This window comes from Centrocercus urophasianus, unplaced genomic scaffold, assembly GCF_019232065.1.
Source record: "Centrocercus urophasianus isolate 14NV4802_14NV808 unplaced genomic scaffold, USGS_Curo_1.0 seq_2, whole genome shotgun sequence".
Taxonomy (NCBI): Eukaryota; Metazoa; Chordata; class Aves; order Galliformes; family Phasianidae; genus Centrocercus; species Centrocercus urophasianus.
In genome coordinates this window covers 1,317,209-1,341,378 of record NW_024884755.1, presented here as the reverse complement: position 1 = coordinate 1,341,378, position 24,170 = coordinate 1,317,209, and the positions used below count along the sequence as shown (strand labels likewise).

At 37.2% G+C, this 24,170-nt stretch overlaps 1 protein-coding gene across 1 annotated transcript in view; it reads left to right on the top strand.

Moving 5' to 3' along the window:
* SLC6A2 (solute carrier family 6 member 2) overlaps positions 1 to 18,431 on the top strand; it is a 57,915-nt gene extending 39,484 nt beyond the window's left edge. Inside the window, 8 exon segments of the mRNA XM_042821622.1 lie at positions 1,018 to 1,142; positions 1,872 to 1,984; positions 4,755 to 4,883; positions 7,430 to 7,529; positions 12,160 to 12,260; positions 15,160 to 15,327; positions 16,761 to 16,832; positions 18,390 to 18,431. Coding sequence (XP_042677556.1) covers positions 1,018 to 1,142; positions 1,872 to 1,984; positions 4,755 to 4,883; positions 7,430 to 7,529; positions 12,160 to 12,260; positions 15,160 to 15,327; positions 16,761 to 16,832; positions 18,390 to 18,413 — 832 coding nt within the window. The 3' untranslated portion in view covers positions 18,414 to 18,431.
* Positions 18,432 to 24,170: the final 5,739 nt, after the last annotated feature.

Below are 24,170 nucleotides of genomic sequence, written 5' to 3'. Positions count from 1 at the left end.
TTCTATATTCTCAGAAGTTTTACTCTGAAATGGAAGAAGTACACTTGAAACTATGAAAATACCAGAGACTATATGTGAAATCATATTATTTAGTTCTTAGCTTGCTAAATTTGTCCAGAGTTACTTGATAAGACCGGCTTTCACTGTCAAATTGTCTGGTGTTGTCAAAGCATACCAATATCCAGAGAACAAAATTTGGCATTTGCCACCTATGTTTCCAGGTAGCATTACTGATGAAAGGAAATATTTACTTTCTGCTTATTGAAGCATCGTTTGGCATCACTAACGTTCACAGAGATATTCCCTCTATTCTAAAGGTCACGTGCAGCAGGCAGCTACTTATCAGTCATCCTGCAGGTTAGGGAGGCACCTACATTAGAGACCATGGCCAGACTTTCCTCAAGCTGTGTTTGGTGATAGGGGCTGTTAATACAAAGGAAAACACATGTCTGTCATAATACTGTGGCAGATTGAAAAAATGACGGCTTTGCTACAAGAGCCAATTTGGTTTAAAGGTTAAATACTGTACAAATTGATTTAAAAAGTGAGTTGTGTGCTTGGTTTTTAAATGCCTAGCCAGCTTCATAGATGAAGGGGCCTCATTACAACAGATAACTATCATTAATCTGAGTGGTAGCACAGCTTGCTACACCTGCACTGGAGTTATCTGAAAATGTTCCTGCATATCTGCTCACATGAATTGCTTCTGACTATTTCAAGTATTCCCTAATGAGGCTCTCTCAGGGTACTTTTTTCCTATAGTATGGCTACCAGGATGATGAATTTACTCCTTGGTATCATAATATAGCTTTACTGATTTTCTTTTTGAGCAGAAGTCAGCGTTAAAACAAATTAGGAAACAGAAGTAGGTCATTTCGTAGCGTAGTATGCTGATATGAGCTCTTGATGTTCATAACAATTGCATAATTGGAAACAGTCTTGTGAAACTGCTTTGTAACAATCCCCACCTTAGTACTGTTTTCATTTCTACTGGGCTATTTTTCTTTCCATCATTAGGGATGCTTTGCTGACTAGTACCATTAACTGTGTCACAAGCTTCATCTCAGGATTTGCAATTTTCTCCATACTGGGCTATATGGCTCATGAGCACAAAGTTAAAATTGAGGATGTAGCCACTGAAGGTAAGAAGTGAATTTTACACTACTTTTAATCCTCCTTTTCATCCACCGTTTCCTTGCAAATATGCTGATACTTGTTTCAAACAAGTGTTAAATCTCATGGAAGTGACCTGTGTGACATTACTTGGAACTAAAACTACGTGTAGATGCATTGATGAAATGTGAAGTAAACTGTGTTGATTCATCTCAGCTCCGCTGCATTGAGGTTTCCTAGCACCTTGCCCATCACAAGTTCAGCAAACAGATTTACCACTGTATAGAATCATGGAGGAACGTTGCTCTTTAATGCTATAGGTAAATGTTTTGAGTAGTTCTGGTGAGGTTTGCTGTAGTCTTTTCACTTGTAACAGGTCACCCATGGTCTCATTTCCTACATCTCACTTATCACATCCAAGAATTCTCTTGTCAAACAGCATAGTCTGCACCCACAAGGATCTTCTTCTAATACATAACCGAAAAATATCCAGTAAGAATGTGAATGCCATAAAAGATTATTAAAAATGCAAAAAGAATGTAATGGATTTTATCTACAAAACTGTGATGAGTAAAACACTAATGTACTTTGGATATATTTCTTGCATAATGCAAGTTTTTGTTTTAACAGTTACTCAGAATTTGATGTGGACTGATGTAGGAGTCAACTTAGTCATACCTCATCTCATTAAAATGCACACTATTATGAAGTTAAGAGACATATTTTTGTATTACTTCTCTTTTTCCTTTCTATTTCAGGAGCTGGTTTAGTTTTCATCCTCTATCCAGAGGCAATTTCAACTCTCTCGGGATCTACATTTTGGGCTGTGGTATTCTTCATCATGCTCCTTACTCTTGGCATTGATAGTTCTGTGAGTATTTTTTCCTTCTAGCCTTGACCATTTTCCTTTACAGTTATAACAGGAAAAGTATCTACCTGAAAGACCCGTTTTGTTGCTTTTCAAATAAACACCATGTACCTTCCCTGAATCTGCTTTCAGTCACAGCCAACATACCAATGGCATTACTCCTTGCAGTATATTTAATTAAAGGCTCACAATATTGAAAAGGTTTAGGAAGAGATAAAAGTAACTTACAAGACAGAAAGCTCATCACTTCTTTTTTATGACCTTTGAGAAGGGCTGTTCATCAATATTTATTACTATTCCAAGGTATGACCCAACATCGCTGCTATGAACAACTACTACTACGAACCTGCAATGAGATTTTGGACTCTACTTATAAGATACAAGCTGCAGTGTGGCACTGAGGAGTTTCTAGAAGAGATTTTCACATGCACTCAATTGCACTCATCCGCTAAAAACAATGTCTGATGCTGGCCTGTTTTATTTATTTTTTCCTAAAAGCAGTAATACAGAATTTCCTGTAAATTTAATCAGAATAATTGTATCAGAATATTTCCATGGCAGTTTGATTTCATTATCTTACTATATAAATTCTAACTAATATAAAATGAAGACTGAGAAATACTGAAACACTTGTTTTTACAGTGAGGAAATAAGAATCAGTAACTAGGAATGACAAAATATGCAGATAAATTCAGTATTGAGTTCAACTTCCCAGCTGTTGCTCAACACTGAAGGAGTACATTTGACCTTTCTACAATATGATGGCTTATACTGTACCATGACACTCACAATCACAGAAACTTCAGCCTTGCAGAAATTACTCCAAAGGCCTGAAATCTACATCCTGACTCAGAAGTTTCAGCCCAGATTATATCTGGTTGTGTAGCTTTAGTCATTTTTCGTGTAGAATTAAGCATGAAGGATGGAAAGAAAAGATTCAGGTCAATGGAAAGACACGAATGACAGTGCAGAACTGGGAGAAGAAAAAGATCCACGTTTAGATCTAAAATAGTTAATTGTGCAACAGTGGTAAATTTAAGACAATATCTGGAAACATTTGAGTGACAAAGACAAGGCTTTAGATTGTAGAACACACTTTTCCTGCAATCACATAAAGCTCTTTCATGTGAAGTTAAATAAAACACTGTGTGCTGTTAAACCGTGGTCAGATTTTGCTCTTTTAATATATAACTGGAGGAGGAAACAAGGAGCAAGGATGCGCTTGTTAATGCTTTGTTAAGGAGTTTTTTTAATCACCATTACTGAAGAAAGCTCAGATTGTCCAGTATCTTTTTATCATGGCCTTTTCAACTCTCTCCCTGATCAAGTACCTCGAGGGGAAAATTTAAAAATTTTAAGATAAAAATCAAAGAATCCCAAAGCTGTAGTTGAATAATTATATACAAACAGTTTTATAGGCATATAAACCTGCACTGGCACAGAAATATACAGCCATCTGTACAAAAACGGAACTGTCAAAATGTTTAAGCAAAGAGAAATCTGATCATGCAGGTTTTAGCAAGCAACAGTGAAAGGAGAAGAAATGGAACAAATGTTTGCAAACACTTTTTGGAGTATGTATCTAGCTTGACATGGGAGATTAACAAATGGAATAAACAGTGACACATTAAGAATTGGTCCTTAGCCAAAATAATACAAACCATCTTTTTCCACTTCAACTTTTCCACTGTCATGATAGCATCAACACAGTAACAATTTCTAAGCACATCAAATAATACCTCCTCTTAACTGCACAAAACTCACTGATGCCCCCAGAGATTAGGAAGCACAAACCCACACCAGGCTTTGCAACACTTTTTGTGAACATTAATTATTTTTGGAAAAAAGCTTCACTGCCCTCAGCAACTTGGCTGACTGAAATCATCCATATACTAGAGAGACAGCTCTGCTACTATTGGAACCAGAGATGCTGATTTCACCACATTATTACCAAAGGAATCTTAAGGAAAGCGGTGGATTGTGTCAATACATCTTGACTCATATTGCACAAAGCACTCCAGGGTTTGCCATGATCTTTTGACATCAGAAGACACACAGCATCCAGCCTCCTCAAAAAATGATGAAGTATTAAATAAATGCATCATGACAGGAAAGAGGAATTAATTTCCCCATAGCTTCTTTGTGGAGAAGGGGCAGAATTCTTTTCTTAGTGGAAAGAAAATTCACAGCTACCTATATAACACAGCGATTGCAATGAAAACTTGGAAATATATTTTCCAAGTCAAGCTCAGAATTGACTTCTAGGAAACAAAATAATTTTGTATTATCAACAGAAAAGTAAGATCAAACTTCTTATACAGTGAGCCTTCCTAAACATTTCTGTCTGACTGGATTTGATTAATCAATGGCTAAACTCAGTCTGTGTTCAGTGCCTTTTTCCTGGGTGTGAACTGCATCTTTCTCTTTACACAAAAAAATCTCTGAAGTAATTTAACTTCTTAAGATAAAACTTCTTCCTGAGCATTATTAAATGGATACTATTTTTCCCAAAGTAGCATCTTGCTATCTTATTATCCTGGTGGAGAAAGCAAATTGTCAGCAGAGAGTATGGGAAATCAAGCCAGCAAGCATGGCATTGGATGCTCAATTCTCTCACTCAGTTCTCTACCTATGACAATAGATTCTACCTCAGAAGGCCAGTGATGTGCGTATGAAATGTCAGAAATCATGCAGTGGTTGGGAATTCATTACACAAGCTATTTACAGTCTTTGTGCATAAAACTTAACCAGAGCTTCTGCCTTCCCTTCCTAGATGGGTGGAATGGAGGCTGTCATCACTGGCCTGGCAGATGATTTCCATATTCTGAAGCAGCACAGAAAGCTCTTCACCTTTGGGGTTTCATTTGGCACTTTCCTTCTTGCCCTTTTTTGCATCACCAATGTAAGTACAACAACAGTTTCCATCACAGGATACCTCAAAAATAGGGTTAACCTCACCAGATGGAAATAGAGAGGTTCAGGTGACTGTAATCTGGTTATAGACAAATTTTAATTCTTAAACAACCTCATGGCCAGAGTATTATTATTAGCCTTACCTACATGATAATTCTCTGCTCTTTTTAGATAAGATTATTAGCTATCAACTAGACCTACAAGCCTCTACTCCAAGGAAACTTTTGTGCTCCCAGTGTTATGTGGGGTTTTAAATTGAATTACATTGAGCAATTAGTTCCAATCCGAGGAATTAAAGATTTCAGGTGACCAGTCCATCAGATATTTGGTTATTGGATTTTTGGGTTCTTTTGGTTGGTGTTTTTTTTTTTTAAGCAAATCAGAAGCATTTACTTCACGAGACGAATTTGGAGCAATGATCTCCTTAGCCTCGCGTGTTTCTTAATGTTTTTCAATCTAAACTCTTATGCTCAACACCGCACAAATCATACAGACTACTGGATGTTCAGCTATAGTTTTCACCACCATTACTCTGAGGATTTTTTTCTCTTGAATGCTTTGCTTCACCAGGCTTTTGACAATGTACTAGGTTGGATGTCCTTCAGTGAGAACACCTTATGATTTTTGCCAAAAAAAGAAAAACATTTTGTAAGCAAGATGTCAAGACTACCAGAAAACAAGTGAGATGTGAGGTAGCCACCGTGAAAACAGATGTGCTGAACTTCTCTCCCTTCCTGGAAACAGTCTCCAGATCAATTATTAGAACTATTGAGATGGCATTCGTGTATAACGAACCAAGATCTATTTATGCTAAAAAATACCCCAACGTTTCCAACCTTATTATATCTGTCCTTTTACTATCGTGCTACCTCTTATTGTTAACTAAAGACTTGATTGCATTCTTCTTCATCCTAAATTGCAACTGAGAAGAAACTTCTTTTCAGTACAAACTCAGTGGCTGGAAACACAGACAGGTGCCAACAGGTGCAACCCCACTGTCTTCAAGCAGGCTAAAGCAGCTCAAGATGACAATCTGGCTCTAGCTGTCACATTATGACACCTGCTTGGAATTAAGATCTCTCCACCAAATGGAATGCACTAAGCTGCCCAGGCTTGTCCAAATGCAATGGTGTGCATAACTGAAGACTATTTCTAATGCGTACAAGCTACTGAGAAAAACCCTTGTGATAACATCACATTGTTTGATTTCATCCTCTGGAAATTTGAGGCTGTATCCTCAAAACATGTTTCTAACAAAACTATTATTCACTTTGCTAAGCTTTGATAGCAAAGGCATTCATTTAGAGCAAGTGTAGAACGAAAACAAGAGGTCAAACTGAAATGCCATTGAATAAGCATTTTCTAACACAACAATCAAAGTTCAGTTTCCCAACATCCCCACAGAATTAAAAACCTAGACAAGGCCTAAGTACTGTTTTCTCTACTCTTGCAAATAAGCACAGCTGTTCTGGAAAACATGAAAATATAAAATAAAAAATAAAACTGAGACTGCACAGATTAAAACTATCTAGAGATCTCCATAGTACAAAATTTATACCAGTGGGAAAAACAGAGAATTATACTTTTGTTCCCCTCAATTCTGAACAGGTGTAGGCAAGTTAAATTTGATTGTGAAAAAAAGTCTTTAACAGAAATGTACCATGAAATGAAAATTTTTACTAGTTTATATTTGACAAAGTATATTCAGTTGAATACTGAATCCTGTTGAAACAAGTAAACATACCATGCTTTTCCATTCCTCTTTTGCTCAACTTCCATAAAATGAGCTGTAATTTGAACAAATTTGTACCAGTTTGTAGATCAAGAAAAAAAGTTGTCAAATTGCAACTTCAAAATTAAAAATAAAATCAACAGAGTAAGAGTTTAGTAACTGCCATTGCAGTTCTCAGCCACAAGGCACTGAAGATCCAAAGCATTCTGCAGTACAGGAAGATGAGCTAGGCTGCTCTCCCCACTTGGGGGGGAGCTTGCCAATGAAATTGCAGGGAAATCACACGGCTCAAAGCTGCTCCCACAGGCTTAGCGTGCAACTGCTCCCTTCACAGGTGTTGTGGAAAAGAGATATCAATCTAACACAGATTCATTGGACTACAGCCCTTGGGAACAAAGTGAGCAATAATACCTTGTGGAAACTCTTGCAGCACTCCATTCCTGCCCGTAATTTCGGAAGCTTTTCATTAGGGGCTCAGGTAGTCCTACAAACTGCTGAGCATTCCCTCAAACTCCACTCAAATGCCACAAAAAAAAGCAGTGTTGAGCACACTCTTTAATCATGTTGTACGAGGCTTCTCTTTCAGCAAGAACACGGGTGAAAGGGCAGTTCATTAAAAAGGTTTCAAGTCTGATTTCACTATGCTGTATGTACACATGCACCCATGTCTGCAGTACCAGTACTAAAATGCTTGGGTTAAGAGATTTTAAGTAGAGCAGATTTCTGTTAACTTGTTACTGAAGTACTGAAATCACTCCACTTGTAACTTTGGTTTATTGCATCTTTTAACTCCCGCATGCTAGGGTGGAATTTATGTGCTCACGCTTCTGGACACATTTGCAGCTGGGACTTCAATATTGTTTGCTGTTTTAATGGAGGCGATTGGAGTTTCCTGGTTTTATGGTAAGAAATTAATTTTACTGTCAACAGCACTGTAAATATTTTGGAAGTGTGATTTAGAGGAGCGCCTCCTTTGGATGGATAAGAGAAATATATTCTGGAGTGCAGTATTAATCACAAACTGGTCATGAGCTCTATAACCCATCTAAGACTGAAAATCTTGTATCATACCTAAGTCAACTTATTTCAACAGTCCAAACTATCAGCTGAAGATAAAATTTCTTGATGCTAGATTGATTTTCCTAAACTGTTATTTTTCCTCCTTTTTTTCACTCAGTGAAGTCTCTGTTGAACTAGCTGCCCTACTTCCTAGTAAGGTTGTTCTAGACCTGAAAGTCATATTTATTTCTATTCAGAGACAATGTTTATAGTTAATATGACTCAGATCTCAGCATGATCATCCTCACTGCCATTTCCCTACCTCAGTTACTGATCTATCTTACCTATACTACACCACTATATTCTTCTAGTCATCCTCTTACAATTTAAAGCTGTTGATGTGTGCACAAAGCATTCATGTCTAAAGCTGTTCAACTAAAGCTTGAAAGCTTTTTCTTAAGTAAAAGTACTGACTTTGTCACCCAGTGTCACTGTGGAGCTAGCAGTTCTTACACTGTTCTCTCAAAATACACGAGGACACAACAACTGTTTTTGTCCCTGTAAAAAGAGCTGAATGCAGAAAAGTTAACTTAGCTTGGAAGCTGACACATGACAATATTGTTAGATTAGTAAAAGCAAGTTATTATCTGCCACTCTCAAACTAGGATTTATTGTGTTTTACAATAGCTAGGCTTTGGATGTGATTCCCAGGCTAAACCAAGCTCAGCCAGGCTTTGTGTAAACATTGCAACTTCTGCCCTTCACCATCCTTTCCCTTCTCCCTCCTGCCTCCCCCATAATCAAGAAAGCATCTATTCCTTTGTCTTAAGCAGCTGACAGATACTTTTACTGACACAATATGACCTGTTGCTTTATAACAAAGAACTCTTTGCAGCCCCAGGTCCTGTTTTTAAGACTTTGACTGATTAAATCTGGCATGGCCTCATCTACCTCTTCTTCCTGATAGACCCCAGTTGCCTTGATGACCCAGCAAAACATTAAGCCAGCCTGAAGGCAAGCACTGACATTTTGGCAGAGATGAAAACGTGGAAAATCTTACATTAAGTTCAAATTATTACTATGCTCACTTATTGTGAAATCTGTTGCAAAATAAACCTGAATGCATAAGGGAGAAGGGAAAGCAAGTTCATTTTAATACAAGGAATGTGTTAGTTGTAACTGTTACCATTTTTCCTCTTGTGCAAACCTGATATCATCATAGGTTCTAAACTAATTCAAAATTCCTTTTTTCTTACTACTTTCTTATTTCAGTGCAAGTTCACTTGATTTTTTAAATTCATTTAAATCAAATACATGAAATTCAAGGCATTACTATTAATTTTTACCTTCCAAATGAAAAATAATCATAAGCCAGGCTTGTGAAAGAAAACTACATAGGAATACAGAGTTAAACAAGACAGAAGCGGTAAATACAACATAGAATGAATGCTTGTAAGGCTCTGATCAGCTGCTGAAAGTATTTCACCACTTTCTGAAAACATGCCAATAAAATATTTCAGCTATGGCCACTGAAAAATTTCACCTCAGAGCCAAGGACCTGCTCGAGAGCTTCTGTGCAATTCACATTGCTTTGCCTGCACAGCAAAATGACTTACAGAGCTCTGTCGTGTGGCCACTGCAGAAGGCAATGACAATGTGTCGACTTCCATTCTCTCTGTACTCTGATCTCCGCATCATCAATGAGAAAAAAAGAATGCTGTACCATCCTAGGAGGATAATGTGCATTTATAGCCAAATCTGTTTCCCACCTTCTTGCTCATCGTTCTTTTTCCATGTTGATTCCATTGGCAATACAATATGACATACATAGAGAGCAGGTCAAATTTTCTGTATTTAACAGAAGGTTGCAGTAGAGACATTCCCAAGCAACTGCAAAGTTTATTAGTTCAGAAATAATACTTACACTCCCTTTGGATTTAGTGTATTTAGTCATGGGGCTGGTCATAGACTGTATGTATATCTTTCTTGTTTTTCACTGGAAAATCAAGGAGATTATTCTCATACCTCACACCAGTTCTCTGGCAACTAATCTGGAGTTTTGTTTGCAGTATCAGTTTCCTCCTGTGGCTGAAAGAGTCACTCATAGTTTAGGTATATTCTTCTGAGTTATCCTACAGGATCACCAAACAACTGGAAATGAGCAAGCCCTACAGGTAGATAAAGCTAATTTCCACTTCACAGGTTGGTTCTTAGAATCATTTGAAGACTATGACATTGAAAAAACATGCTGTTGAAAAAGCAGCCTGAGAATAGGGCCTACTTATACCCCACTTTCAGTAAACATTGGACAGAAAATACTGTTTGAACTGTGAGTACATCTGTCTGGAATCTAAAAAAAATTTATTCAGATAACCTAATCTAGTCCTAGTATTTGACCTTCTGTTCAACAATAAATTTCAACTCTTAGTATCTGAAGCAGTTGAAATTCAGTCACTTTGAAGTTCACAGAAGGCACTGCAAATAGAATCACATTGAGTTCAAAGAGCATTTACAGATCCTTTCTTAAATTTGACTACTTTGCTCCACCTGTATGTAATACTGGGAGGCAGTGGAGGAGGAGGTTCACAATGAGACAGAAGTTCAAGAGTCCAGACCTTGTAAATAAATAGCCCTTGCTCCTGAGGGAATACTTGAGCTGCCCTCATTATTTAAGAAACACTACTAAACTGGTCCACACAAAGAGAAACTATTATTACAGCAAACAATACACCATCTCTATCAAATGACGAGCCACTCACAAAAAGCCTATTCTATTTCTACTAAAAGTGCTAAAGTGCTTATACATATAATTCATGACACTCAATGTAAATCTGTAAAGGAATTAGGAGACTGAGTGAAACGTCTTTACTTCCTTCCTGAGGACACATCAATTCCACAACAGTAAGTAACTTATGGTAGCAAACTTGTTTTTTTACCTTGTCCTGAGTAGAACGAACTGTTTCAGTGTGAATTGCCTGTCTAGATGATGTTTTTGAATGAGTCTACAAGGTCAAGTGATCTTCCTTTCTGTGTTGGCTGCAGGAGATTTTCTACTCATATTTGTCCAAAAAAGGGCTTCCCTTTACCATTGTTACAGCTGTTAATACTCAGACTGTCATAAGTACTAAGTACCCACATATGTACCAGCATACATCCGAAATCTCAGACTATATGGATTCAAAGAACACTAAAGACTGAAAAGCTGGCACTTGGTAGCTCTTCTCCCCTCTGGCCAGTACGTCACAGTTGCTGAAAATGTTATTGTGGTGACTCTGTTTCCCTACATTTGTGATGCACTGAATCCCACTGCAGGTAGATACACAGTTGTGAATGGAGTGGTATTACAGATTTTTGCTGGCAAGTCTTGTGCACTACTTCATGCCTGCTAAATGTACTGAGTCTTGTAAAGAGACAGTATCAAGAGCTGCTGATTTATTTTGTACATATTTACACTGAACAGAAGAAGCACCTGTCCAGTTCCTTGGAAAGGTGATAAAAATGAAATGACATTTGTCATTATGTAATTAAAAATCTGCAGCATTTAATGAAACACTGAAAAGTTAGTAAAGCATGCCACTAACCAGAACTAATACAACTTCCTTTGAAAAATTATGAATCATACAAATCTACATTAATATCAGAAAGCAGTTTGTGTAATATATATACACTCACAGTAGTGCTGAATAATTAGGTTACAATAGTCCACAACTATTACAAAAAATGTATGAAGTCCATAAATCAAGTGCCAGACGTTTGTTAAGCTTATCTTTCCAACAGTAATGCTATTTGTGACAGACTAAGTGCTCACAGGTGCTTAATTCTTGGACAAAAGTAGGCTGCTCTGAAAGTAATGCCTCCTATTTGTTTCCACAGAAAGTACAACAGATACAAAGAGCATAATAATGTTACTGGATAGAGCAAGTTCTCAGCTACAAAACACTATTTTTCAGTATAGTCACCACCATAGCCAGTTTGCATGGATGAGCTGATCAAGACAATTTTCATTTTGTGGTGGGAAAGCTATACGTGACCACCCAGAAAATGGCTTATCCTTTATGTTGCGGTCATCACTGCTGAAACGCACACCACCACTGGTTGGTCTCCATAAACCTTCAGCAAGTGTTGATGAGTGTCAATGGGGACCATTTTTTCTACACAGAAGAACTCAGTGACACACTTTCATTTCCTTCACGCTTCCATGCCAGACACCATTCTGTCAGAGTGCCCCTCTGCTGCCATCTGTCACACAGCAGCAAGAAGTAACAGAATATTGGTGGGAAGGTTCAGCTTCTTTTGCCATACCGCCATCATCTGCTGTGATGTTACAGGCCAACATAATAAACTAGGGGGCATTGGTTTCAGAGCAATCCTCATAGTAATATCAAAGATGCATCTATTCATTGGAAATCAATCAATTTAGTCTTGTACTTCTCTCTCGTTTGGAAGTCTTTCTAAAATAAGATTGGTATTTTGGGATAGGCCAGCACCTTATCAGTTTAGATTAATGCCAGTCTGATCTCTACATCCCTTCTAGGTGTAGACAGATTCAGTGAAGATATCCAACAAATGATGGGCTTCAAGCCAGGCCTCTACTGGAGACTGTGCTGGAAGTTTGTTAGCCCTGCTTTTCTGTTGGTAAGTGTTATTATTATCTCATTATCAAATAACTGCCAGCACGTCTTTCTTAGAATATCCAATAGTTATCAGTCTGAGGTGATTCTTTTATGCCTGACACTCTCAGGGTGAATACAATTTAATTACTTCTTCCCCTCAATGGCACAGGTTGTATTTTGTGCATAATATTTAGCTTGTTCAGGAGAAGCTAATTGTGGCTGTGGTCATCTTCCGTTCCCTCACTTCTTCAAGATGTAAATTAAGCAAGTTTTCTTAGAGAATACTAAAAACACAGCTAGATGCAGTGTGCTCCCACCATCTGTGGACAATAAAAACATATTTCTGTTGCAAAAATAAACTAGCCAGGGATAAGAGATTTTACTAGGGCAAAAGGCTGAGCATATGTGATGTACCTGAAGTCAACAATGTTGAACTTCCCTTACTACTAAAGCTTTACATAATTTTATTTCCTAATGATAGCAAAGTGCATCTGAATGTTCAGGTTCATCACCCCTCCCCATTCTCATTTCCGCTACTATGGATTTCAGTTTAAAACTGCAACCTCCTGTAGCTGGCCTCATCTTTGAAGCAGAATTAAAAGGGTAATCTCAAGAAAGTTCAATGCAGAAGGCCTCAAAACTGTATGAAATTTTTAGTGAAATAGAAAAATAAAACCTTAATGAAATGACACTGTTTTATACCAAGTCAAATCAGACTGTCTTTTTGGAAGGTACCAATTTAAAAATGTTAAGAAAAATATTAAAATAGATTCACACATAATTAAAGCAACCATTGCCAGCCTTCCCTAATTCCAGTAATAAGATGTTTTGCAGACTCTCCCTGGGGTTCTGTGATTACTGAAACCACGTTCAATCTGCTTTTCCGTAATTCTGGCTCTGTTACTTATTTCTGCACATTTGATCTTCAGCGCCAAGGCTCACTCATTCTGATTTTATTAGATATGTCAAATCTAACTTTAAATTAAAACTTTGTCTTTCCAAGAAGAGATGTATTGGGCATCAAGTTTGTTTCCAGACACTCAGGCTGATCAGGATTGCAGATCTTTTTCTTAAAGACAAATAATACAGCCTTTGCCTCCATGCGTTGAATCACCATAGACACAACTGTGTATACTCATTTTCCCATCTTGACACCTGGCTACTGCAAATCTTTCACTTCTCCAGAAGTGAAGTATCATACCAACAGCTTAAAACCATCTACTAATGATTACATATAGCAGTTCAGGAAGATGAAAACATGTCAGAAGTTTTTACTTACTACTAGATTTCACTTCTCTTCTTCTCAAGTATATATTACACATACCACTTCTTAAGATAGAGATCAGAGCAACATGCTCAGAAACACTGATTAAAAATCTGTGCGTTTGTAATACATCTATTAGAGCACATCTTTCACTGGTAAATTATTTCATTGGAGGGCACCAGGATTCCCACCAAGATGGGATAAGACCTTAGAATAAGTCGCATGCAATTATACCCATTAATTATGTTGAGCAGATGTATTAATTATACCTTGTAAACCACTTGATCTGTAATGAAACAGTTGTGCTTTTCATTTAGGAAAAAAATATCCTGAAGTGTCAATATATCCTTTCTTTGCTCTGTGTAAAGTTTAGATTCAGAACATAATTGGTTTTGTGTTGGGATCATTTGCTGTGTGTATTTGTAAATCAATACATCAGGGTGAATAGCATGGAAATTTGATCTTGCTATGATTTAAGGAGACTATTAATTGCACAAAAGCTTTACATTCTTAGAGCACTGTTATACAAGTTTACAAAAAAACAAAAACAATATATATAGTTCATAACAAATTGGAGAAGACTATAAAATCGTAAGACTGCAGTATAATTATTCCTTTAACAATTCCATATTTTCCTACCACAACTTGTCCTTGTTTGTGACCGGTAGCATGCTACAAAAGTTTCTAACAATAAATACAGTTCTCCCTAAGAAAGGCAAGTTGGGGTCATCCAGATAACTGGTGTGTGGAAACATCTCCTTGAAGCATTTTCTCCATACAATCTGCTGCTGTGTATATCATAGCAAGGAAATCTCATAAGGAAAGGAGCATTTGTCTAAGAATTTTATACTGTTGGTTTCCTTTAACTCATACACTCCTTGCATAGCCTTTGAAATCCTAGGTTCAAAATTCTACAGCTTGAAACTGGACATGGAAGAGAACGTGCAGGCCCAATAAACCAAATCAAGGAACTCTGAGGAATACACAATCCATATGGATTTAACAAGAAAATAAAATGAAGGAAATAGGGTGGTACCTTAATCTTTCCTTCTCAGCCCTGGTGTTGGATAGGGAGGAAAAGAAACAACAAACGAGAACAAATTAAAAAAAAAAAACAAAAACAAAAAACAACAACAACAACAAAACAGGCAAACAAACAAAAACATAAAAATCAAACACCTTTGTCTTCCAGGCCTTAAGGCTGTATGGCATTTCCCTCACTAAATGAATTGTGCTGGAGTTTACGTCATGATTCTCACTGGAAAACAGGTATAAAACTCCTAAGAAAATAAAACCTCTGAGAAGCAGGAAAAACAAGAGATCCTGAAGAGGTTTTTCTTAATTACAGATTTTTGTTCTTATTCCTTTAACGCTAGTTTAAGTGAGGCCATGGTGGACAACAACTCAATCCTCCCCCTAAAAGATCCAGCATTCAGTGTCCAGAGCAGCTGAAATGAATTGTTAATCTCAGCAAACGCAGCAAGAACTTCAACAGTGTAAGCAGTTAGAGGCACAAAATAAATAGGATGAAGGTAAATGGTGAAGCCAACTTTAAATACTCCTTAGGGTGCTTGCCTAATCAAACACACAAAATCTGTTTTCCACTAAGTTTCTTCATGTCTCAAAGCAATGGTTGATTTTATTTTTTCTCCCCTAGTTTGTTGTAATAGTCAGCATAATAAACTTCAAACCTCTGACCTATGATGACTACACCTTCCCTCTCTGGGCAAATCGCATTGGCTGGGGAATAGCATTATCTTCAATGATACTTGTGCCTGCCTATATTATCTATAAATTTGTGAATGTGCGTGGGACCTTTAAAGAAGTAAGTGAAATGCTAATAAAATGTCATTAAATGTTGCTCTGAAATGAAATGGCTGGATCTAATGTGACAGTTTGTTTCTCTTGCTTCCCAAACTTATTAGTTATGAGTGACCTTTTGGATTCAGTTTCTGATGCACTGGGGGTTTACTGCATCCTTTCCCTGTTTCTAGATAGAAATTTTCTTTACAGAAAGCATAATTTTTTAAAACTGATTTTTGATACATGTAGTTAACCTGATTGATGAGAAAAAGTATTCCTCATTAACAAAAAACGTACAAACTACAATCTTTATATTCGGTTCTAAGTTATAGTCTTCACATAGTTACAAACTAAACCATGTCCAAGGTATCAACCTATGCTGTGGTAGTGTTATAAACCATTTTGTGCAAATATAGTTAACTCGGACCTCCCCTGTCATAGAGTCTACATCAGTCTCTAAACACAAATCTACATGCTGGGAAGGCAAGATGCATCTTCAAAATAGCTCCACATTCAGGATTGCCATTGATCACGTAATAAGCATCCGGCAATAACAGTAATAATGCTTTACTGGATCAGAGCAATAGATTCCACTTTGCCCCGTATTTTGTCTTTAACAGCAGCTACTTAGTATTTTAATTTCTGTCAGATATGTTCCCTTATCCTCTCTTTAGTGGAGTTGCTTCTATCTTTTGCTAGGGTTTCAACTCATGCAGATCTTTTTATTGTTTTCCACACTGATACCAGAATGCTTGAGAGAAAAAAAAAAACAAAAAAAAAAAAAAAAAAAAAAAAAAAAACAACTCTATATCCAGACCAAGGTGCTGAAACAGATCCAGAAACGAAGAAGCACTTCTAAATCCTATACTAAAAGGCATTGCTTATTGTATCATCATCTAGCCTCTTACTTCTGTACTTCAGTAAATGAACCAGGGCACTCGGCAGCAGGATCCTCCACTATGTAAACCCACTTAAGCCATAACATAGATGCTGCATGAACTGAATAGAGCAAAACCTGAAGGAGTAACAATTTGTGACCATCTTATTAAAAGCAGCGGTATAATAGAAAGGCACTTAATTAAAGAAATCCTACTTCTAATGAATTTCCTAGCAGTACAAAGTTTGACAAAATGCAGCCTTAATAGTGTGAGTTCCGGGGAATAAAGCCTGCGGTACCAGCTTGTTCCTGGTGTTCTTTTCTATATGCACTTGCTAAATATTTGGACTCAGTATTTGCATAAACTTTCTACTCTGTCTTATATTAAATGCTAATATCAGGGGGCTTACAAGCAGCTTGATCTCTCAGTGACTAAGTTAAAGACACATGATGCAGTGATATTAAACATTTAAGTTACGGCTTTAAATAAAGTTCACACTTTCCCATTATAGGTTGGGGTTTACAGACATAATCCCACTTCATATGGCTGACTTTTTTCTCTTCTCTCTCTGGTTTAGAGACTAGCTTACTGCATCACACCTGAAAATGAACATCAGCTCGTGGCCCAAGGAAACGTCAGGCAGTTTAAGGTTTGTACTCCTTTCACTGTGCTTTGTCTCCTTCCTGCCTTTAGCAGGGTTTGCATCAGCCTCCTCATGGCAGATGTCCACAGGTCTGCAAGTCTTTTATTTCTGCCAGCATGATGGGATGCAGGAGGCTCAGATCTCTGTGCACCTATTGCTGTTTGGAGGTTTTTGGCACCCTCCTTCCACTCCATAAGGAAATAGCTAAGCAGAATTGATAACGTTACAGATCACTTCAATCCAATATCCTAGGTCATATATCTGAGTACAGCAAAATCTCACCACAAGATGAATATGTTACCAGACTGTAACATGTAACTGAATAGGTCACATCCTCTTCCCTGGTTATTACACAGCAATCTAAAATCAGATTTTCTAATCTCCATCAGAGATTATCAGAGAATAGGGTAAAAAAAGCAACCAAACATCCACTGTCAGTACACAGACAAAATAATGGTCTGAACTACATGGAATGGACTGCCCACAGGTATACATTTGATTGAAAATACTGCTGGACACTTCTTAAGCAGCCATGAAATACATCCTATGTTTCCAAATACTGCTTTCCTTTTAGTAAATAAAATGGCCTTATTGAAATATAGTTCTTTTCATAGAAGATAAAAAGGATGCAAATATGAAACTTGTTACTGTTATCAGCATTCACGTTGGACCACTTTCTGGCTTCAAAGTTGAAAGCAACTACAATTATGCACACTACCTCAAAACATGACCCAGATATTATAGTGGGGGTTTGTACACTGATATTGAAAAAAGAAATCTGCCTTTTGCCTGCTCTGAAAAAATATTGAAAAAAATACTGTTTGAAGTATATTTTTTAATTTCAGAAAAAAAAGAATCCAAGTGTAGATTCACAGAGTACAGAAAAAGAAAAAAAACCCTGCAGTTTCCTGTTTTGTGAGCACTGTTTATATAATGTGGCCAAGATTGTGCAGTAACACAGCACCTCTTCATTCTTTCTCATTACTCCATTTCTGCCCTCAGTTATTCAAAGATTTTTCATGTTCCAGCTGTAATAACATCATTTTTATACAGTCAAATGTTCCTATATGAATAGGCAGATAGGTAGTGATTGCTACACTATACTTCTGACTCCAAGTAATGGCAAAAAAAGGAAGCAAACAGATTTTGCTTAAATTAGAAAAATATACTTAGAAGCAAATCCCTAGTGATCCCTCAAAGTATGCCAAAGACCAGGGCACGTTATATTAACTTGTTGGCGCCTTCGCTATACAGCTAGGAATATGTTTCATTGCTAGTTCAGAGTTGTGTGCATAACACTGACCAACCAAAAAGTACAGAAGCTTTCTTCACATCAGCACGTCTGAATTTTCAAACCAAGCTGAAAGCTTATCCCCATTTATCCCAATTTAACAATTCTTAAATTCAGCACATTTCTCACTGCTGACTAGAATCCACAGAAACCTATCAGTAGATTTAAGACTTTGTGATTCTGTATTTGTCAACAACGTACTTAAAATATCTTTAACTATTAAGCATCACTTGAATCAATGTTATTAAACAATCACTTATGTTCCCTTACAGCTTCAACACTGGCTAACAATATGACAAAAAACAGGTTGAGGGGAAAAAAAAAAACCAATGTTAAAGCTAAACTGGGAATACAGAAAAGTCAAGTTCAAAGCTCCCTCAATGATGCTTGGACCAGGCTGGCTCAGAGCTTACCTACTGACTCTTTGAGGGAAGACGTCTGCTCTCTGTTCTCAATGCCTCCCTTCTATTACTTGGCTTCAAATGATCTTTAAAGACTCTGTTTATTTTTTCTTGTATCTTTTGGTGCCATGAGATCCCTACGTGACCAAAACTTGTGAGTTTTGCTATTAGCAGAAGTGGAGGAGGGGGGAGTAGAGAAAAAAAAAGCAATCACAATACATTAAATGCTCCTTTATCATGAAGAAGCAAATTCAACTTTTCTGACAGTAATAATTACTGCAGATACGATCTGATTTAAACCAAGAACTGAATGTTCTTAGATCTAAGAAAGGGTACATCTCAATTGTGAGGAAAGAGCAACTTTACCTATGTATTAATGTCATTAGCTTTCTTGCCATGCTATCCTTTGGGATATGAGTTTGCATCCTTCTGAAATGAAGACTCAGTACTTCATTTTCAGCGGTTTGTTATTAATTTCTTCTCTTGGTGAAGAAGGTTGTCTTTACTGTATATGTCTGTGCCATTTTCTGTCCATTTAATCCTACAGGCTGAGAAGTAGCAGGAACAGAACCCTTGTAGGAGCTACTAAGTACAGAAACAGTTTAATATCACACTGTACTTAGTGAAAATATATTATGACAACAATTAAAATGGCTATATCTTATGATCCATACTTTACTGACTTTCTCAGTTAATTGTAAAACATTTCATACAAATAGTCATACATCCAACTTTTTGTTTTACTTTGTGTCAGAGTAGCATATATAAAATACATAGAAAGAGATAATGATTTTTAGAATTATTTAAATCTACCCAGAAGCACCAAAATACCAAACTTTAGTTTTATTCTTCTATTGTAAGCAAAGTGTTATTATTATTATACTCTTACTGGATTCACCAAAACATAGCAAGATTGTACTGAACAGCTTAGAAGGATAAGTCTATTCCTGCTCTTCTCTGGTAGCATTATGCAAGCTAAAAGATACAGAATAAACTCTGCATTTGGGTGCTGTTCTCATTCTGTGGCACACACCACTGTAGCAATTTCCCAGTGATCAGCAGATGTGGTTGCTCAGTTACTTCCTGCAGTTATTTATTACTCGATAAGCTTTTTCAGAAGCTGTAGCTTCTCAACTGAATCCAGCCTGGAGTTTACCTCTGGACTTTACCTCTTGTATTTTTTTCTTTTTGTTTTGTTTTGCCTCTGTATATTCAGTTCAGCTTCTTTTCTTTAAATGTATGTAGTGCTTCTTTTTAAAGAGATTGCTTTAAAGGATGGAGCTTCTTTTTTTATTTATAAACCAATTGTTGGGGGTTTCTGTGGTTTTTTTTTCCTCCCCTATTCTTAAAATAGTCCAATTTAAAAGCCCCAAGCGATTTTAGCCTTTTTTTATTTAGCTTCGATTTCTCTTCAAAATAACAGTAAGAAAACTTCTCTCCTTATTCATCCTTTTCCTCCAACAGAATCGATACTTTGGAAAGGATTGAGCACGATCTCTTCTTCTTAAAGAGATTGTGTGACAAAGCAGAGGTTTTATTTAAATATGGCTTTGAATCCAAAGGACACTGTCTACTACTTATAAAGGCAGACGTTTTCTGGCCCAGCTGATGGCCAATAGTGGCTTAAACCATGTTATTAAATATATTTCAATAATAAAGGAGTTTCAAAAGGTTGCTGTTCTAGTTCTGTAATTATCTGAAAGTCCATACAATGAAAGTGTCGATTGCTCCAAAGAACAGGGGAAAAGGAAAAAAAAAATACAACCCACCATTCCACCAGCTTTATAGGTAATCCCTTTTTTATTGTTTGCGAAACTAGAGGGAGATCTTTTAATTGTTATAAAGCTTACTTTTCAATACAGCTGCTTCAGTTATTGGATCTGCGAGGTTCAGAAATCTAACAAAGTTACCAAGTTCCAAAACTCTTGGAAGGCTCTTTGATGTAGAGCTTTAACAGCTACTCACATCATTTATGGTTTTGCTCATGTCTGTAAATGCTAACAACCCGCACCAATGCTCACTTGTAAGACACCCCACTACCACTCACACAGAAAATGTTGTTTCATGACCAGTTGGCTCTGAAATAGGTCAAATTTATTTAACGGAGAGTGAAATAAGCTGCATCCAGCGTTTCAGGGTTTGACTGCATTTTAAATGCCAACCTCCAAGGTAGTGATCCACTTCATTATTTTTATTGCTGTTATTGCTTAACTTCTTAAGTTTACTATAATACTTAGAGCACTTAGAGGACTCCACTGCACCGTTGCCACCTCATTCTGAACTTTGACAGACAAAGCTTATCATCTAAACAGAAAACAGGGAAATCAGAGAGAGAAAGAAATCTATCACCAGGAATAGCGCTAATGAAAAAGATAGTTTGTGATGCATTGCACAGCTCGGCTTTAAGTTCAAGATTTTGTCCAGAGAAAGTCTCTCCAAAATGACAGCTTCTGTCCTAGAGATGGAGAGCAACGTTCTTGATTCCCATAGAATAAGATGCTCAACTACCTCATGCCTCCTTGATGATAAATGATGCTGTTAGAAACAAACTAATATCCTTTCAAGTAACAAAAAAGCTTTAAGAAGACTGGGTATATAAGAACAGGCAAAACTCTGGTACTCAGCTTCTTTCAGACTCCAGCTTTGAGCCCCCTAATACATTTTCAATACTGAAAATATCAAATGCCACTAAGATACTCATTTTCATTTAGTTCAGTCACTGTCAATAAGATCCCCCAGTCAGGTTCTTATTAACCAGGTAATTACCTGCAAGTCTTCCTCCAAGGAAGTCTTGGATTTTCAGCCAAGCAGCAGCTCACCATTTCCCCATCTACTGTGGGAGCAGATCCACTCTGGGGACTGGTTCTCCCCAAACATCTCCCTTCAATGATAAGTTACGCTGATGAAGTAAACAGCCCACTTCCAAAAAATAAAGTGTTGATTGCAAGCTCATTCAAGATGCAATATCATCAACAGTTGGCTGTTTTGGTAGCGAGGCCACGGAGAAAACTGGGTGAAGCATATGAATAGATAGCTAAACAGTTCTAGAAAAACACAGTCTTGAAAGCTTTGTTTTAATCCAATAAAGGCAGCAGCTGTCATACATCAGCATCTCATTTCTGACCAACCTTCCTTTCTTCCCTGTCACTGAAAAAGACCTGCCTGAAATCCACGCTGCTTTACCTAGTCTTAAAGTTAACTAATGCCAAAGAAAAATCCTCTATTTTACCTTGTACTTCTGCTGTCATCCAGCAGGATAATCTTTCCTACAGTTGTTACTTTTCTGTAGTTAAAATACTAAAACTCCAGGGTTTTAGAATCTAGTAGAAAGATGGTAGGCCCTTCATGGGCAACAGCCCATAAAGCAATAGTTGTATTTTGTGTTTGGTCTCTGAACCAAAGCTTTTTTAGTCCGTCTTTCTTGTGCTCTCATGTGCTGATGCATACACCCTGGCAACACTTGAAAGATATCTTACCATAGTGAGAGGTTTTGCAGGAAATCCAGGATCAAACATAATATTTTAAATATAGAATATAGGAGGAGAAATACTTGGCTGTTACTATCGTACATGTTCCCTAACTGCACGTGCAGTGTATGTTGTATGTAATTTCCCCAGAGGAAGTTCCCTATAATTGGCCATTTCTTCCTAGCAAAATAACTTTTAAGTGCTATTATTAAATAAGTCAAGCTCAAACATCTTGTGTATACACACACTCCCCTGGTCCATTGTTTTGACATGAATTAAGTTTACTTTGGACTGTTAGGTTGTAGGAGGAGGGCACGTAGAAAGTCATTTTTCTTTTAATGCCTATTTTACAGTTCTTATGATTAACACAGTTGTCATTAAGATACTTTCTTTTTTGGAGCTGGTAGCTTTTCTTCTTGTCCTGGACTGATTCTGCTAAGTTTCATGAGGCATTGGCAAACAATCTCTTTCCTAACATCCAAATTTAAACCATAAATCGGGGACTTCAGAAGAGCTGAGGCTTACAAATGTCTTATTTGTTTTGCCCAGTTAAAATATTTTAAATGGGCCTGAGGTTCCCAGACATAAACATCTGTCACAGCTCCAATGACAGCATATAAGTCTACCTGAAGGAATTATGTCTGCATTTTGAGCCCTCAGTAAAATATATCTTTTCTAATACATTTTACTTTCTCATGGGCTAAGGATATTCAGTGTCCACAGGTTAGCTGATGTGCCAGAACTTGATCTCCCTGTATTAAACCATGACATTTCAGGTTGGTACCACCAAAAAAATAAAAAATAAAAAAAATAAAAAACAAACCAACAAAACAAAACAAAACAAAACAAACAAACAAAAAAAACCCACATTTGGCTAAGGTATCAGGATACAGTTATTTTAGAAACACTTTCAAACACTTTCTAGATGTTTTCCTCAGAAAGAAAGTGTCACTTAGTTTCAGAGAGGCTCAGAGAAGGAAAAGGTTGCATCTTAAAGATCTATTTCAAATGTTTCTGCTCTATGGAAAAGGATTCATTTTATTCAACCATCTCAGTCCTTCTGACAGACCGGAATGGGAGAAAATACCAAGCACTTGCTTCACTCTACTCCACGTTCTTGATTTTTGCCAGCCATCAGACAAGGGTGCTCAAAATGACCAAGTAAGCATGCGTATGTTCTTAATTTGTGATTAAAAATACAGTTGCTTGGTTTTGACTGCTTAAGTTTACCCAGGGAACAAGAAGACCTGAACACCATGTCACATGTGGAGAAACTGCTACTAAGGCAAAATGTTTCACATTTTATACATTGTTCATAGCAAAAATTACAGAAGTCCAAGAGCTGGTGATTCGTACAGCAGTAATGTACACTGCCTGAGAACAAATTTAGACATCTACCTACATCAGATCTTGACCACTATCAAGACAGATGTGTCAACCAGCAGACTGATATCACCAGCTGCTTTTGATGTCAGAATTTGATCACTTTTCCTTTGCCATCTAAAACCTGAATATATTCATCCACCCTATGGCTCACCTAGCAAAAGCACACAGAAATTGAAGTAACAAAAATCACAACTACTCAGCAGAACTGTTCTCCTTTGAAGGATGCCTAGACACCTCAGTGTAAGTGCTGAGCAATGGTTGGAGACAGATGGAGGTAGGGAACAGGCAGGAAGGCTGAAGTCAGAGCCTAGCCTTCACTCAGAGGAACCATTTCTATACTGCCAGTTGTATGTTGAGGGCAGCAGGCGTTTCTGTGCTTAAGCACTGACAGGAAGATTGGGCTACCTGTGTGTTATGCTTTCCTCCTTTTTAAAAGTGTTTTTTTTTAATGCCATGTTGGACAACAGTTGCTTAATTTCTTTAATGAGGGTAGCAGAATAATTTCAGCAAGCTAAGAAAATCACTAAGCCTCAAGCTGGCTCTCTAAAAGGTGTCATGTTGTTTCTTGGTCACAGTCAGAGTGACCTGTATTTGTAATTAGTTACATTGCACTCTCTGAACCTATCTGCAGGACTTAACTTGTTTGTGCCATGGGTAATATTAGTTGTTAAGGGAGTATCTCCAAATAGTATATTTTGAAAATAACTTCAAATAGGCCTAATGAAGATTTGCCTTACAGATAAAAGCTTTATAGTGAGCATTTACTTGGTTTACACCAATATTTTTTCTTAATTTTTAA